The sequence below is a fragment of the Triticum dicoccoides genome, chromosome 5A (genome assembly GCF_002162155.2).
Source record: "Triticum dicoccoides isolate Atlit2015 ecotype Zavitan chromosome 5A, WEW_v2.0, whole genome shotgun sequence".
NCBI classification, from domain to species: Eukaryota; Viridiplantae; Streptophyta; class Magnoliopsida; order Poales; family Poaceae; genus Triticum; species Triticum dicoccoides.
The window spans coordinates 582,721,564-582,739,957 of NC_041388.1; the positions used below are offsets into that span (position 1 = coordinate 582,721,564).

At 46.8% G+C, this 18,394-nt stretch overlaps 2 protein-coding genes across 2 annotated transcripts; both read left to right on the forward strand.

Moving 5' to 3' along the window:
* The first annotated feature begins 2,727 nt into the window (after positions 1 to 2,727).
* On the forward strand, positions 2,728 to 11,435 carry LOC119303055 (CBL-interacting protein kinase 7-like). Its single transcript, XM_037580140.1, has 3 exons — positions 2,728 to 4,101; positions 9,641 to 9,803; positions 11,019 to 11,435. The coding sequence occupies exons 1-3, from the start codon at positions 2,810 to 2,812 to the stop codon at positions 11,163 to 11,165; spliced, it is 1,602 nt and encodes a 533-aa protein (XP_037436037.1). The 5' UTR covers positions 2,728 to 2,809; the 3' UTR covers positions 11,166 to 11,435.
* A 215-nt stretch (positions 11,436 to 11,650) lies between these two features.
* LOC119303056 (protein OSB1, mitochondrial-like) lies at positions 11,651 to 18,074 on the forward strand. Its single transcript, XM_037580141.1, has 5 exons — positions 11,651 to 12,046; positions 12,761 to 12,899; positions 13,007 to 13,079; positions 13,736 to 13,893; positions 17,584 to 18,074. The coding sequence occupies exons 1-5, from the start codon at positions 11,697 to 11,699 to the stop codon at positions 17,779 to 17,781; spliced, it is 918 nt and encodes a 305-aa protein (XP_037436038.1). The 5' UTR covers positions 11,651 to 11,696; the 3' UTR covers positions 17,782 to 18,074.
* Positions 18,075 to 18,394: the final 320 nt, after the last annotated feature.

The following is an 18,394-nucleotide window of genomic DNA, read 5'->3' on the forward strand; positions in this document are numbered from 1 at the left end:
GTGGGGGAGCTCCGGGCGGGGTCCCACGGCGGCGGCGCGAGCTCCAGGCTGCGTCCGCGAGGCGACGAGGCGATGGGGTCGGGGCACCATTTTCGGGGGCGAGCGCCCCCGATCCAGATCCACGCGGGGGAAGGGGAAAGAGATCGGGGGGGTCGTGGGGGGAATGTGGGGTGCGGCTAGGGTTTCGATCGGGTGGACCGTGGGGTTAATGGGGGAGTGGGTGGCCGGTTGGGCCGGCCAGGCGGCCTAGTGGCCAGCTGGGCCGCGGTCCAGCAGGGAGGGGTTCCCTCACTTTCCCCTTTTTTGTATTGTTTTGTTTTCTGTTTTTATTATTTTATTTCTTTACTGTTTTATTTTAGTTGCACTTTATTTTTGGTTTAGTAAAATATGAAAATAGCCCCAAAAATAGTGTGTCAAAATAATCCACTGTTCTAAGAAGTTTTACCTCAGAATAAAAATAGTTTAGTATTTGGTAAAATATATTAGGAGTATAACTAATTGTTTTGATGTTGTTTTAATCACTTTAGTGTATTTAAATATCTTATAAAGATGTTGTTTCTCCACCAATAATATCCATGATTTATTTGTCACATTAAGAACATTTTAGTTTTGACCTTTGAAAACTTTAGTTGTTTGAAATGATTTTAAATTTGAATTTGAATCATTTTTGAACCATCGCGAGATTAACAACAGTAACCGAGGTTACATGGCATCATTAGCGTGGAATTACTGTAGCCTAAATATCCGGGCGTCACACCATGAGCCTTGTACGACCTAGGGTTAGTTTTAGTCTGCCTTGGGACGTCCTCCCACCTCCTTGGCCGCCACCCCTTACTCCTATATAAGTAGATCCATCTAGTAGCTTTTTCCTGGGAATTTGTTTAGTTAAAAGTTAGTCATTGCAACTTTGTGTACTTCGTTTGTGTCCAACGACCAGACCAAGACCGCTTTCGGATCCCCACCATTATCAATACTTCATATATATTTGCAATATTCAGATTGCTTTATCATATTTTTGCTCGTTCTTCGATTGCTTGCAGGAATAGACCTTCGTGGTCAGGCTGACCGTGCTTCCAGCATCGTCAGTAACCTCAGGAGATTGGTTTAGCGATTGCTAAGGCGCAACGTCGTGCACGTTTCTAGTCGGATCGTCAAAGTCGTCTCCACCAAATCGATAGTTATTATCTCATCGAAAGATCGGGACCCTCGCCTCTATCAGATTTCCTTTGTGAGAGTGTAGATAAAGATGAAATAAAAATAAACGATTCATGTAGAACAATTATTACCAACCTAGAGTATGGAAGAATGAAACTAGTCCTGGCCATGGGCTGCCCGGCCCGAAAAAGCCCGGCCCGACGCTGCTCCCGGGTCGGGCCTGGGCCTAGGTTTTGAGCCCGAAGACTAGGTCGGGCCGGGCCTCGGCCCGCTGTTTATGCCATTTACTGAAGAGGCCCGGCGTGTTTTTTGCTGTGATGGGCCGGGCTCGGGACTGAAAACTAGGCCCAATGGTCGGGCCGGGCCGGGCTCGGGCCTAAGTTTTCTACCTCGGGCTTGGTCAGGCCCGGCCCGGAGGATGGCCAGGTCTAAATGAAACCGATCTTAATGAAATACAAGATCCATTTAATGGTGGTGCCCGTAGGGTGAATCCCTATCGCTTGCCACGGAGGACTCTTGTCTGAACCTCTAATTTATCTGGTGAGAAATGTTCTTGTACTCGAAAAACAGCCAAGGACACAAATCAAAATGGTAGAATTTCGTGATATTTTTTTGAGTCAGAGGCACATCATTTTTTGAATTTATCCCGGCCGTGCTTCTCATTTTCCGAATATCATCTTGAGACCGATGGCAATATTTTTCAACCAAAGAATATCACGAAACCATGGGTTTTGACGGTGGGATTTCCATGCGTCCAAATCGTGCAGTTAATGCCAACTGAATAAATAAGAGTAAAAAGGAAACGCGAAATTCGTATGGTCGGAAACGAAGTGCTGCGCCCATCTCAGGTGGCTGGATAGAGCGAGGCCAGAGATGTTCCAATCGTGAAGGTTCCGGCTGCCGCAGGCGACGGGAACACGGCCGCTGTTGACCTCTGGTGTACGCCAGACGGCTCGCCAGTGCACCGCGCTGGAGCGCGACTGGAGCCAGCCGCGCGGCCACACCCCCTGCAGTCCCCTTTCGCGGAAAAAGTTTGCGCCACCTCGATCAGTGGATCTGCTGGTATTTCTGCGCCCCTTCCTCTCCGCGTCCACTAGGCGGTAGAGGCAGCAAATACAGCAAAGCCCAGCTTCGCGGTGCGTGCATGGGGATGGATGATTCCCTCCTACGCTCTGGGACCCAGACCCAACTTGGTGGAGATTTTTTTCAAAAGGATTTTTATTACACGTAGATGTAATATCCATGTGAAAGCACAGTGACAGCTCAGCCCTCGCCGTGACCTGTGAAGTTCAGCTTCAGCCGGACCATATCTTGCCGCCAATGGAGAAGATCTAGTTTCATCGTGCTCATTAATTTAATATTACTAAAACGAATATTACGCAATTTCTACGCTCCAATTACCATTTGTTTCTCCAAAGCGAATAGCACAAGAGAAGTGCCAACCATCAGCAGCACTGTTCTTGTGCCACTAATACAAGAGCTTAGAGACAAAAACAGAGAGGCCACTAGGGCATAAACAACGTGCCAAACCCAACCACAGTCGCCCCATATATACCCACCCCCCTGTAAACCACAGCACCACCGCCTTGCCCTGCCCTACCCTGCCGACCAGAGCATCCCCGGGCCTCCTCCCGCCTCGGTGCCGCCGCCGCCCATGGCCGTCGCCAAGAGCAAGGCGGGCAAGCACGCCGCCCCGCTGCTCGGCAAGTACGAGCTCGGCCGCCTCCTCGGCCGCGGCACCTTCGCCAAGGTCTACCACGCGCGCTCCCTCGTCGGCGGCGAGGCCGTGGCCATCAAGGTGCTCGACAAGCCCGAGCTGGCCGCCACGGCCGGCATGGACGCGCGCGTGCTCGGCGAGGTCTCCGCCATGCGCCGCCTCCGCCACCCCAACGTGCTGCGCCTCCACGAGGTGCTCGCCACGCGCTCCAAGGTCTACCTCGTCATGGAGCTCGCCCCCGGCGGCGACCTGCTCTCCAGGCTCGCCGCGCTCCCCAAGCGCCGCCTCCCCGAGCACGCCGCGCGCCGGGTCTTCCTCCAGCTCGTCTCCGCGCTCATCTACTGCCACGCGCGCGGCGTCTCCCACCGCGACGTCAAGCCGCAGAACGTCCTCATCGACGCCGACGGCAACCTCAAGGTCTGCGACTTCGGCCTCGCCGCGCTCCCGGAGTCCCACCGCGACGACGGACGCCTGCACACCGCCTGCGGCACGCCCGCCTTCGCCGCGCCCGAGGTGCTCCGCCGCAAGGCCTACGACGGCGTCAAGGCCGACGCATGGTCCTGCGGCGTCATCCTCTACGTCCTCCTCGCCGGCCGCCTGCCGTTCGACGACTCCAACATCGCCGAGATGTGCATGAAGGCGCACCGCCGCGAGTACACGCTCCCGGAGTGGGTGTCCCAGCCGGCGCGTCGCCTCGTGAGCCGCCTGCTCGACCCCAACCCAGCCACCCGCCTCACGGTCGCCGAGCTCTCCAGCCACCCGTGGTTCAAACGGTCGCTCAGCCTCGACTCGCAGCTCGGCAGCCTCCTCGGCGGCGCGCCGGAGCGCGACCTCCTGTTCCAGGCCCCGCCAACACTCAACGCGTTCGACATCATAAGCATGTCGCCGGGGCTCGACCTGTCGGGACTCTTCGGGGAGAACCGGCGGAGCCGGGAGAAGCGGTTCATGACGACGGCGTCGCCGGAGCAGATGGTCGAGCAGCTCGGGCACTCGGGCGCAAAGCTCGGTTACTTCATGGTGGGCAAGAAAGGAGTAGAGCGCCTTCCACTAGGCGGCCTGTCAGGGCTCGTGGCCATGTCCATGGAGATGTCGGAGGTGGCACCACCCCTGATGCTCGTCGAGCTTCGGCTGGAGGCAGGCGACGACGAGGAGGTCCAGGCGTTCGGATGGGACGAGCTTAGGACGGAGCTTGGGGAGGTGGTCATGGCGTGGCATGGATGCGAGGAATTGTGAGGAGGGGTTGGGGGATGTACATGTATGATCTGATGCCAGAAAGAGCTAACTAGGACTTTGTGGCAGATTGAAGGGGGTAGATTTGTTATTAGTTCATTCACTCTGATTTGATGCTTGTGATTAGAAATTTTGTGGGAATGAATCTAGCTGTGTCTTTGTGGTGCTAGCCTGAAGGTCTGAATCTGATGATAATAACCATGCCTTATAATTGGGTTGATCTTTTGACTATATGAACACAACCATACACTGGTACACTGCATGCACCAAATTAAGGAACAACCTAAATTAACACAATGGCATAATTTTTTGTCCTTGGTTGTTAGTCCATTCAATCAAAGTGATGCTTGCCTTTGCAAGGAGATGCTAGGTTGTTAGTCGAGCCATGATTTGTGATGCTTACTTCAACTTGAAGGCTTGAATCTAATGGTACTATATGGTAGCCTTAGGCCTTAGGCGACATGATTCAGGTTGGAACATTGTCTGAACTCTCTGGAAGGTAGCCTGCTTCTTTTCCATTAAAAACTCCACATGCATAATGCAAATCTGAGGGCTTTCCAAAGACAATTAGTGCTGATAAATTAGTGCCATGACAGCTACTCCAAGGTGTTTCCTGCCAGCACAATAAGGGCCACTAACTCTTCATAAATTTTTGGCGGAGATTATAACAGTCTAATGCACCACGCGGCTGGTATGCTACTGAACGTCTGAACCAGAAGAAAACTGCACCTCAGCTGCCTGCAACTGTCCCTACGATTATGCATATGTAGGTGCTGCTTACCCATTAATGACTACTGTAATTACTGTCAGGATTTGGAAACTGAAAAGGACCAAGGAACGAATTCCCTGTCTTAACTCGCAACAATATCTCAGCGCGTTCTTGTTTGTTGTGCTGGTCGTTTTCCATGTCAGTTCCTTCATGTCTGTCCTTCAGTGGTGGCCTGATGATTGCCCATATATGGAAGAGTCATCTGCGTCCGTCCGTTTGAAGCGCCAATGAATTTGCCTTGCTCAAGAATATGCCGTAATCGCTTTTCACGACGCACAAAGGTTGGCAGGATGATTGGAACCTGTCGACGAGTAAGCATCTCGGTAAAAGTAGTGGGGGTAGTGGTCAAGCAGAAGCAATCGGTTCCAATCACTGGCTCGTATACGCTATGGAAATGTCTGAATATCAGAACTGGAAATGGACACTAAAGGTTCTTATGCAATACAGATGACTAGTACTGCACCAAGGTTTGCATGATCCTGTTCACAAGTGTAATTGGTGATTCATGTTAAGTGATTAGCACGCACATTCTGTTTCCCAAACTCCTAATTTCTGTTAAGTGATTAGCACGCACATCCTAGTTTCAGGAACTCCTAATTTGTGTCTAGTGATTAGCATCAATGGTAAACCTATTGCCGGTGTCAGTGGGCAGTAGTGAATGAGAAGTCAAAGTAGGTTCAGAAAGCCTAGGAGTTGATCGATGTCGACGAAAGCGAGTGGGTAGTGGGTCAGATAGATACCAGCGGGCGAAAAAGGAGCGACCTTGACATGGGCACCATGGAATTAAGGTACCTGACAGTAGCTTAGGGACAAAACTATAAGTAACTTGCAATGCCAGCTTATCTCCTACAGTAGTCTATTCTCTGAAGCTACTGTAGTCCGCAAGTTCTCCGGTCTAAACTGGTGAAAAGGGAGAACGAGGTATTGCATTTGAGTAGTGTGCTGGCCGGCCGACAAGGCCATTACAAGAAAATGGGGGCAATGGAGCAGCTGCAGCATGAGCAAATGAAGAGGCGCATACTGATGTTGGCGTTTGACTGTCTCTGTCTGTTGCCAATTCTGAATCGACAGACATTGCAAAGAGAAGCCAAAATAATCTTCTGCTCTTTTCATCTTTCTCTTGGTAGGTCTATCGTCATGAGTACCTCCGTCAGCGGAGGGGAAAATGGAGAGGATTGGTGGCGATGATAAGCACGTACGACGGCATATATTCCACAACAGTTTGGCACGTCTGCACGTGATAAATTACTCTCTCCATTGACAAATATAAGATTTTTAGATATTTCAACAAGACTGCATTCGGACCAAACTAAGTGAACAAACACACTAAAACATGCATATATCCATTCGATTCACACAAAATTAGAACATCTTATATTTATGAATAGATGAAGTATATCTTTTAAATGAAGGCTCGAGATGAACCCGACTTTATGTTAATCTAAACTATAAAGCCGACAACCAATCAGGAATTGCAGCGACTAACATCATATCGACATGTTTATAATAAAAAAAAATCATATAGACATAAAAAGAACAGCTACAATAGTGTTGAGGAAACAACTACTCATAGTCATAGACAACGAACAAGGAAGCAAAATAGCTACAATGTCAAGGCCTTGTTCTATTGTTCACCCTGCTGACTACACCAGAGCGGAAAGGCGGTATCCTGAAGGGAGGGAGGCCATCAGAGAAAGATCTTACCCTTATTTGCTCCGCCGGCGAGACATTGTCAAAGTGGCATATGTCTACACCACGGAAGAAGGCCTCTGCCCTCTCGACCGGGATCGAAGGGCGTTGCACTGCCGGCAAGGCAGAACCACTCAGCCGAGAGCCCACATGAACACTGGATAGGTTGTTAGGTTTCCAAAACGTCGTGCACGCACCAAGAAAACAAACCGCGGACACCGCCGCCTCCCACAACAGAAGACATAAGCATTAGAATGAGGTCGCAGAGAGCTGAAAAGATAGTTCAACAATGCCACCAGAACTGGTTGGATCTCTTCAAGACCGTTGGATCATCACCACCATTGAAAATCTCATTTGAAGTTTCAAAAAAGAATCTAAAAATTCACATGAGTTCATATGGATGTATAGTACATGTGTGTAAAATTGGAAGATGAAAAACATAATGCTACACAAAAAGGAGAAAATCATGATTTTGAAATGGTGAACAGTACACACACTATTCACTATAAAAATGCACAAATTTGTCTTTTGTGTAGCTCTCACCATAATGTACACTTTACACACATGTAGAACACATCAATACAAATGCGTGTGATTTTTCAGAATTTTTTGAATCTTAAAAATATGATTTTCAATTTTCTCAAAAAAACAAATGCCATGGAGCTCGTCCTCCAAAATGCCCTACTCCGCACGAGCAACTTTTTTTTGCGAGCACCTTACTTAAAAAGAAAAAACTGCAAGACGACATAGTCATCACTATCACAGAAGAACAATTGAAGCATTGGTTTTAGGGGAAAGAACAATTGCACCAATGTTGGGCACTGATCAGAGATAGACATTGGACAGTTCGGCAACGACTAGTATGATTATGCGTAGGCATGATGGGTCGATTATTTTTGCAGCCTATCATTTTATTTTCCACTGTAACGACGCTCTCGAAGCAGAGATTTATGCTTTAATGCATGGTATGATACTGGCCATCCAACACACTGTTCTCCCGGTCATTATTCAGTCGAATTCTTCAGAGGCTTTGAGGACCTTGTCTATGACTGGTGTGGATCGCTCAGCATATAGCATATGGACTGTTTGTCTCGTAGATCAGATTGTTGATGAATGGTAAGGAGTTTATTCCGCAGAAGATACGAAGGGAACAAAACAGAGTGGCAAATCGTCTGACAAACTACAGCCGCACGGAGTACACTACGGCAATGTGGCTTAACCATAGTCCCCCTTGTATTGAGGAACGTGTCTCTCTCGATTATAACTCTATAAACATTGAATAAAATCATTTTTCCTCGCAAAAAAAAAGATAGACATTGGACTGAAACTCGGAAGATCAGTGATGTTCTTCTTTTTGCAGAAAATCAGTGATGTTGGGGAGCCATTAGTTAATGAGCGCTCCTTCGGGAGCATCGCAACGATAGCGCCACTTGGCGCGCTCTCAGCCTTTTGTGACGTGTTGTGCTCTGGGCGCTCCCTTCGAATTTTGTTTTTTTATTTTTACGCACGTGTTTTCGGCTATTTAAAAGGTTTTTTTTTGACATTTTGTTTTTCCATCGGTTTTCCTTAACTTTTCAATAAAAAAAATTCGGGAATTTTTTTTGCGTGAAAGAACGCGTCTTTTTTCTTCCGCGAGAGTCACGGTTTTGCTTTCGCGAGAGGCACGGTTTTGCTTTCACGAGAGTCACGGCCGTGCCTCTCGGAAACGAAAAAAACGTGTTTTCTGTTTTTTTCCTTTCGCGAGAGTCACGGTTTTGCTTCAGCGAGAGACACGATTGTGCTTTCGCGAGAGTCACGGCCGTTTCTCTCGGAAACAAAAAAAACGTGTTTTCTGTTTTTTTCCTTTTGCGAGAGTCACGGTTTTGCTTCCATGAAAGGCACGGATGTGCTTTCGTGAGTCACGGCCGTGCCTCTCGAAAACGAAAAAAAATGCATTTTCTGTCTTTTTTCTTTCGGAAGGGACACGGTTTTTCTTTGCGCGAGAGGCACAAGTGTGCTTTCGCGAAAGTCACGGCCGTGCCTCGTCGAAAATGAAAAAAAAATGTGTTTTCTTTTTTTTCATTCCGCGAGAGGTACGATTTTGCTTCCGCGAGAGGCACGGTTGTGATTTCGTGAGAGACACGGATGTGCTTTCGCGAGAGTCACGGCCGTGCCTCTCGGAAACGAAAAAAACATGTTTTCTGTTTTTTTTTCTCCTTTCGCGAGAGTCACGATTTTGTTTCCGCGAGAGGTATGGATGTGCTTTCGCGAGAGTCACGGCCGTGCCTCCTTGGAAACAGAAAAAATTGTGTTTTCTCTTTTTTTTTTCATTCCGTGAGAGTCACGGTTTTGCTTCCGCGAGAGGCATGATCGTGACTTCGTGAGAGGCTCGGGTGTGCCTCTTTCGGAAGGGAAAAAACCCGTGCTCCCGGTTCAATATTTTTGTCCGGTTTTTTCGTGAATAAAAAGTTCGTCAAAACCTACCAACATGGGATCTAGTTTGGAAGATCTCAACGCGAGGAATCCAACGATGAAAGCGATTCGAGATTTGGACGCATGGTTTGAGAGATAAAATGTTTTTAATAAACTTATTTATGAAAAAAAGGAAAACTTCCAGGTTGCGAAAGTGACACTGCATGTGCGTCACTTGTCGCAACCTAGGGAGTTGGAGTGATCTTTGCAACGAGTACTCTTCAACTAGTGATTTCGATGTTTATTTCTCGCCTGCTCGCACAAAACAATTATAGCTTCTTGTCAGTGGCCCAATCATATGGGCCGGACCATATAAACGGCCCATGTGCATCGAACAATCGTCGAGGCACGAGACAAGCACGTGCTAACGCAGAAACCACAGAACTCTATCCCATCAGAAAAATCTCCGCGACTCCTCCCATTTCCTATCACTCCGGCGTGCGAGCGGCAGCCATGGTGATTGCTTCAGTCGCAACCTACTCCTCGTCCCTAGCGCCACCGCCGGCGAGGAGTACGGCGTACAGAGCGCGCCTCGCCGCCGCGGGGCTCTCCTCGAGGGCGTCCTCCTTCGCCGCGGGCAGCGGGCTCGCCGTCGCGGCGGCTTCCGTGGCGGTGGCCGCGCGGCCCAGGCGGACGGGCGCGGGGGGCGGCGCGCTCGGGTGCAAGTGCCTGTTCGGGCTCGGCGTTCCGGAGATGGTCGTCATCGCCGGCGTCGCGGCGCTGCTGTTCGGCCCCAAGCAGCTCCCCGAGATCGGCCGCAGCGTCGGCAAGACCGTCAAGAGCTTCCAGCAGGTACGGAATTGGAGCCTAAATTAGTAAAGATAGCGTGTATCAAAATAGGGAAATTTATCTTCCTTATAAGATCCTGGCAGTAGAGTATAACAAAGTCACAAAGAGGGGCAACTTAAAATCAGTATTCGATTTCTAGATGCCCAATTCAGGTAGTCAAATCGCTGAAACATTTGAGCTTTAACACTATGGGAATATGGGACATGCTTTGTGCCTATTGGCTGAAGCAGATGATTTGGGTACTTTTCATGTGCTGCTATCTGATATTCATATACCACTTTATTTATTGTAAACTGTAAATAGGTATTCGTGGTAGCTACCGTGCTATATTACTTTCAAATGTAACCGTGAGTAGGTTTCCTGCTACTGAATGCAGGTGTTCTGTCCTTTCAATCATTTTAACATGAACTGGACTGGCTCTAGCATCTTCATTGGGCATAAACAGTCAATCAGGGAATATGGGTTGATGTGAGAAACTTATCGATTAAGACGGGATAGTTTGGGAGCGTTTGAAGCTTCAAGCTTGATCACCATGTCCATTTTGATTTTGCCAACAGGCAAGCTTGAGCTTGTCTGCACCGTTTGCAGTTATCAGATTAAGTTATCAAGGAATTCATTCAGTGGATACATATGCACATATGCCTTAGTACTTCCTCTGTTCCTAAATATAAGTCTTTTTAGAGATTTCACTATGGCCTACATACGGAGCAAAATGAGTGAATCTACGCTCTAAAATATGCCTATATACATCCGTATGTAGATTGTGTGGAATCTCTTAAAAGACTTGTATTTAGGAACGGAGGGAGTAGATGATATTGGTCTCTGTTCATGCTGTCGTTTGCTTTACAATGTTGTGTTATGTTATCTAGTCCAAATGTGTGTGGTTGTCCCATACCTTTTAGTTTGTGCAGCCATGCTGATTTGTGCTTGCACTTGCTGATGCATGGGCCAGCATGAGTGTGAGTCTCGGATCTGGGGTCGATGTGCTCTAGAGTGCTTTTGATTTGCCCATGAAGCAATGGGGATATGTGACATGTATTGGAGTGAAATAGGGAGTTATGCTAAATACATGGCTAGGCAGAAGGTCTGCACTGCACAAACTTGATTTCCTTGCCTATCAAATCATATAACTATTGCACACTTCTCTGTAGGCAGACCATTCAATTCCAGTTTATGACTTGTTTCCTTACCCGTCTGCCTATCTAAATCCATTCTCAGGCAGCCAAGGAATTTGAAACAGAACTGAAAAAAGAACCCGGGGAAGGCGACGACCAGCCTCCACCTGCAACCCCCACGGCGGTCAGCAGCAGCGACGATGAAGAGAAAAAGGAGCTAGAGGCATCGAGTAGGAAAGAGAGCGCATGAGGACCGGGCCAACGATCGCGAACTAGAAGAGTAAAGTTGTGTATGTAAAAACATCGTGATGTTCTAGCACATTGCTCCCTGTTTTTGTTGTTCTTGCAGGCCACGCAGCAATATTATTTGTAACCGGCGAAAATGTGTTCCCTGTGAAATACCATATTGCTAATGTATGAGGTTGCTTGTGTACATCAATGTATGAAGTTACCTGTGTACATCTCTGTTGTTTTTCCTGTCGAAAATTATAGTATTGTACTAGTATATCAGTTTGGAATAGAGCAGTGAAGAATTGTGCCTGACATTGCTAACTCAGTTGGATTTGTAGTAGTGAGGATGTGCCAGGATTTTTTATTTATTTTTTAGTTGAAGATGTGCCAGGATTATAGTCGAGACACTAGCGGGTGGGCCCGCATTGTCAGCCACTATAGCCGAACGTTTTGGGCCCCAGCAGCAGCGGGACATCTTCCCCCCGGGCAATAAACTCAGGAGGCCACACTCTCGGGAGTGGAAAGGAAAGCAAAATCCGAAATTATCGCCATGGTTCTCCTCGCCGTCGCGTCCTCGCTCAAAACCCTAAACCCTACCTTGAGCCCGAGCCCCAGCCGACGCCGTCTCCTCCTCAGCTCCTCCCATCTCCGCCTGCCGCCGCTGCTCTCGCGGAGCGGCCGCCTCCGCTGCTCGGCCGGCTACGGCGATGCCGCCGCGCCGCAGCAGGCGGCTCCGACGACGCAGCGGCCGGACGAGATCCCGTGGAGCAGGGAGCTCTGCAACTCGGTGCGGCTCATAGGGACTGTGGGCACGGACATCGAGCTGCGCCAGCTCCCCAGCGGCGCCTCCGTCGCGCGGGGGCGCATTGCCGTCTGGAAGTCGGCCACCGAGACCACCTGGTAAGTAATTTCGGCATTCGCTGAGCCTGAGCTGTGCTAGCTCGTGATTACAGCTCGAGTGGATGCCGTTAACGTGTTTGGCCGTGTTTATTAGTGTAACTAGCATGGTAGTTCATGGATGCCGCCAAATGTTCGGCACTATGCAGAGGGGAGCAATTTAGTGCTGATGTAGATATGGAGATGTTACAAATTACTAATAGAACAAACATGCGCTATGTACGGTTCCTTGCCATAGATTGATGCCTCAGTTTAAAGGGACTTTAGTTGGGGCAGGAAAATTTTAAGTATGCTTCTTCCTTGGGGTTATTAGCTAGCTATAAGAGTTACGCACCAAGATTCAGAAATATGTTATCAACTAATGTGCTGTGGACATCTTCTGCAAGAATCATTCACAGATTAAGCATGAAGCTGAGAGCAAGGTCCAGATTAAGCATGAAGTCAAGAGTATGATTAACATGTTAATTAAGCCTGAAACTCCACTTTGCATTATGCAATAATTGTTTCCCTTTGTCTAATGAGTTTGCTAACCCAAAACTGAAGTTTGTTGCATGCCTCAAGCAAAATTAGGAACCATACCTCTTTGTTGCTATGTAAGTCATGCAGTCATGCTATATCGTCTTCTCGTCACATGTTAAATAATGCATTAGATGATTGTCCATTACATTCTTAATATGAATTAGTATTCATAAGTGTTTAATGGGGCGGTGCTTGTAGGGTAACTCTTGCATTTTGGGACGACTTGGCTGTTATGGCCTCTGAGCATGTAAAACAAGGAGACCGAATATTTGTTTCTGGACGGCTTGTATCAGATACTGTTGAGGAGGGGCCTGAGAAGCGGCAGGTTTACTACAAGGTACATCTCTGCAAATAATTTGTAATTGACTTAACATGTTTTCTTTTCATGCTGTTGTCATCACTGCTCTTTCTCGTGGTTATGAACAGTATCATATATTTTTGCAGGTTGTCGTTCAACAGTTCAACTTCATTGAGTCCTTCCAACCTGTGCGGTTATATTCAGAGTCAAGCCAGGATGGTATGGATTTAACTCGAGCTGGCTTACTTATATCTTCATTTCGTATTGAAAAACTACTGCTTCTCTTCTCACTTGTTTATACTTCTGTCTTATGGTTATTTATTTGTCTGTTTGCGATATTTACTTTCAGTAGACAGCAGTACTGTAATTGTTTGCATTTTGTATTGCTCACATTTCCTTCAAACTGGCTATGTTCAATGTCTAATCATTCTGGGGCTTGGATATTGTTCTGTAGTCTTCAAAGTCATGTGTAATAGGCCCCTCTATTTAAGGTCTGTATTTAAAGTGTTACCCTGTGCACCTTTTAGAAGATAGCAAGTTACATTTGAAAGACCGCAGGTAAGGTTGTGAGAAGTTATCTCATGTAGCCAAATTTATCATGGGTTTTAGTGCCAAAATTTGCAACACAAGATAAGTACTCTTTCTTGCTTGATTGTCAGACATTTGCGCACCAAATTGCATCAAGTTTCATGGATTTTTTCAACTGGGCATTTTTGGTTCAAAACAACATCCTTCCTGTATATATATAGCCCAGTATTAATTCTTAAGAGGCTCTAGTCCAGTGATACACATAACTGGATGCTAGATAGCTGTATATTGATGTAAGAAAATATATTGAAAAATAGTAAAGGTTGACACTTGGTTGTGAATTAAAGGTGGAAAGCATGGAGATTATGTTGGTAATGATTCTACCTCTGGTTCAACTGAGAATAAAAAGGGAGATTACATGAGTTCCTCCTCTCGTTCAACTGAAGCACTGTGGCAAGCATTCTTCGCTAATCCTCTTGACTGGTGGGATAACAGGAAAGATAAGGTGACATCTCCTTTTATTCCTTTTGGGGCATTTAGAATTTTAGATGCATTGACGTATATTGTTTTCTATGTGTTAATGTCTGTCTTTGTATGTAAACCACCTACACATTTTAGGAGTGTTTATCCAGTAGCAAATGACTGAGCGCAAAACATGGAGTACACTGTTAAGGCCCTATTTTGATTGAAGGAATTTCATAGGAATTTTGGAGGATTCCAATCCATATGAATTTTTCCAAGCCCTTTGGATCTCATAGGAATGGGTTTACCAAATTACTATGGAATCCATTCCTATACCCTCCCAAAAAGCACCAACACGGGGATGGCAACACAGTGATACGCATACGGGGACGCGGGATACAACATATTCCAAAAACAGCCATTTGGGGATACGGCGAGTATATATAAAATAAAACAAAAAATATGCCATGTAATATAGAGTTAAGACACAAAAATTAATGAGAAATTGAGATAAGATCAGAATACTACCCCATTAAGGCCTCGTTTGATGGAAGAGGTTTGAAGAGGATTACAGGGGAATATCCCCGCAGGGCCCAAAATCCCCAGAAAACCCCATCAGCCCATTTGATTCACAGGGATTAAACTGGCCAAACCACTCCAATCCCCGCCAACCCCTCCCGACCCACGCGGCTCAACAACCATATCGGGGATACGGCGGGTATTTCCTTTTTTTTTAATACCGGAATCATGGGATACTGCGGATACGCGTATCCTAGTGTATCTTGGCATGTCGCCGTATCCTGCCTGGGACGGCTAGTTGGCAGTTTCTGCTGTATCAGTGCTTGCTAGATACCCTCCATTCCATAGGAATCTAAACATAAGCTCAAACCTCATTTTATTTTTCCCTTGAGAAGTCCAATGCACTTACACCCTATCTCTCTCCACTCCTAAATCCTGTAAAATTCATGTGTTCATTTCCTGTACATCATTCAAAGACGCATAAAATTCATGTGTTTTGAAATCCTGTAGGAGTTCATAGTACATGACATCTCATTCCTACCTTTATTTCCTATTCCTACATTTCTAAATTCCTACGATCCAAAGAAGCCTGCAAACTTTAGTGGCATAGTAACATTCTAACTATACATTGCATGTGATTTGACGTCAATTTTACTATTTTTATTAGGAGTTTATGTTTTTCCAATTCCCATGAAGTGTGAACCGAACACTCAAGTTGACATAATTTCTGTTTACCAGTCCTCTGTTTTGCACATGCATTTTTATCCTATTCCTGTGCTTTTAGAATCCTGCGAACCAAAGGGGCCCTAAACATCTTAAACCACCAAAGAAATGCTGAAATAGTTGAGAGCCAGAGAGGAGTATTGGAGTGTAGCCAACATGGAAAATAAAAACGGCAAGATGCCGAATGTAGCCGAGAAACTTAAAATAAAATAATAACTCTCTTTAATGTTTTTTTTTCATTTGTACCAAGAATCAGGGCTTGTCTTTCCCTTTGGACAAGAAGACTGGGCATGGCTTCCGAAATTTGAGAAGAGTGCCCACCCCCCTCTTCAGTGTTCTGCACGCCTTATATATTTTGTGCCAACTTAATTAACATAAGTACTGTGGTAATATTGCTGTGCAATCGAATTTTAATGGGTTATGACTTATCACTTGTGTCAGTCATGATTGTAAGGCACAGCCTAACTGTTGCTTCAGTGCTGAAGTGCCCTAGGGTGGTAAGGTGTTGCCTCTGCCTTAGACATCTAGCGTATGGCTGCCTCATTGAAGTGTCTGCCGCCTCCAGGGGTCTCTCCCGCTTCATGTTCCTCGATGTGGCTGCCCCTGGGGCTTGGAAATGACGATCCTGCCACCTCCTGCACTCCGGCGAGTGTCCTGTCGTTGTGTGTGCTTCCAGTCACCTTCCCCTCCTCGATCAAATCTGCTGTTCTTGTGAGGATGAATAGAGGTTGCAGCGAGGGAGAAGGGTCAAGGGTGGGGTTGTGAGGAGAATGGATGAGTGTGAGGGTTATGTGCTTGTATGAGGAGGAAAGGGAGCAAAAGAAGTGTGGTGGTTGTGCTGAGGGAGAACGGAGGGACAGCGGAATTAGGCCATAGGAGGAGTATAGTGCTACCACTTGGGCTTTTGGGCCATGGGGAAGTGCATAACTAAAGGGCCATTGTTCAATCTTTCTATTTTTCATTGTAATATACTCCCTCCGTCCCAAAATAAGTGTCGCTGATTTAGTACAAAAGTTATACTTCAACGACACTTATTTTGGGACGGAGGGAGCGTGTACCCACTGTTCTGTTCCTGTAATATCTAAGGCACCGCCTTGCCACGCCTTGCCTCCTCGCCCTAACTGTTTAGAAGTTAAGGCAGGGCTTAAGGGCCTCACCTTGCCTTACCGCCTTAAAAACTATGAGGTCATGGGTTCAAGTCCTGGAAACAGCCTCTTACAGAAATGTAGGGAAAGGCTGCGTACTATAGACCCAAAGTGGTCGGACCCTTCCCTGGACCCTGCGCAAGCGGGAGCTACATGCACCAGGTTGCCCTTTTAGTGTTATACGCTCACAGAGAATTGTCAAAGTCATTCATCTTGAATTTGGAAAAAGATCAATAACAAATGGAAGTAAAATGTGATTCAGCACCATCCATGTTTTTAAGGTGTCCATAAGGCGACACTTAGACACCGCTTAGGCTGTAAGGTGCCCTGGCAGCATCCTAGCATTTCTTCCACCTTAGGAGCTTAAGCGGCAAGCGGTGGTTGATCACCTTATGGCTGCTGCCTTAAAAACGTTGGTTGCCATGATATGTATAGTACACCATAGTTTTCAAATGTGTGGTCAAACTGTGATATAGTTTTGTTCGATGTGCTTTAGGGTTCGCCAGTGATATAATTTGCTGGGGAACAAGACCCATAAATCCAGGGGGCATGGGCCAGAGGGGAGGACTGTGAGCTGCCACCATTGCTTTTCGTCTTAGCTATCGCCACTGCTGTTGCACCTCTTCATTGCTGAAGCTATTGCTGTTGGTGCACTGCTGTGGTTGCTGCCACGTCAATAGCTCTGTTCACTGATCGCTGGACATGAGAGAGGGAAAGGATGAGATCCGGTCGTGTACACTAGCATTGAGCTAGCCAAGCGAGCTATTGGACTGAGAGAGGAGAAAGATTATGATCACTGATGAGATAAACAAAATGATGTGACCCGGTGAATGGGTTGTCTTCCTCCTGTTCTTATCTCCACTCACTTGGATCCCCTCCGTATATTCTCTCTCCTCTACTGGCATTAGGAGTAACAAAGTAGAAATTTCATGTGGATTGTTTTCTTATCCTTTTCTCCCTATTTACATGTAGTTCATAGTTTATTAGTTTCCCCTCTCCATGCTACAAGATATTGTATTGCATTGGACAGCGACTAGTTTTAGTTTGGTCTAATTATATAATTAGAATCTCCAAATAGCTCTGACTTTTCTTTTCCTCATAATAACTTGCAAAAATGATTCATCATGTTAGGTTCAGCCACATCGTGTTAGGTTGTGAAATTCGGTGCCATCTTCCTTTCCTAGCCCCCCACAAGCTTTATCATAGCAGTCGGTTGCATTTTTATTCATGTATATTCATTTGTTTGCAGCAATGATTTGTCCATCATACGTTTTCTTTGAATAAGTATATGCCCCCTCCCCTAATCCATACAATGATGACTAATGATTTTACGTATGTGTCAGCAGAAGAACCCAAGGTATCCAGACTTCAAGCACAAGAGCACCGGCGAAGCGCTGTGGGTTGAGGGGAGGAACAACCCCAACTGGGTCGTCTCCCAGCTGGCGATCTTGGACTCGAGGATGGGTTCCCTGCAGGACAAGCAGAGGAAACCAGTCTCCTACATGTACGCCGACGACTTCATGACATCTGACGCCAGCGACTAGGCCCTGCTATAGGTGGGAGGAAGCTTCTGATCCCCCAAGCATCCAGCTCCAGTATCCTAAGGTGCGTTAGTTGCGCCAAGTCATCTGCGCGTCTCGGTTTTCGTTGTACATAGCTAGGCTCCGGAGGCTTTATTATTAGTCCATCTGTTCCACGTCGCTGGTAGTGACAAATTTGTGAACGAGAAGCTCTATCATCCGCACATCAGTTGACGCGTTCCATCGGTCGAGTCCCGCTCCCGTCTAATCAGATGACTAACAAGAGTTTGCAGTTTATACGTGGGAGGTTTCTGCACTGTCGAATCTGTCCCCGAATATCGCAACTTGTGTTAGGAATATAGATCTCACTGTTGAGGGGCGCACATCGAACCAGCAGGATACACGTCGATACTCTGATGCTCCTGGCCAGACAACGATGATTTGCACCGAAAAAATATGTCGACCAGACAATGATGATTTGCACCGAAATTTGTGTCGACCAGACGGCTATTTTCCCCAATAATGCTAAACATACAAAGAGTTACACGCTGACTAGGATTTTTTTCATCCACTAACCAATCATAAACTTGCCCCCCCCCCCTCCCCTGATTTTCAGAGGGATGGGCCGCCTCGCCAT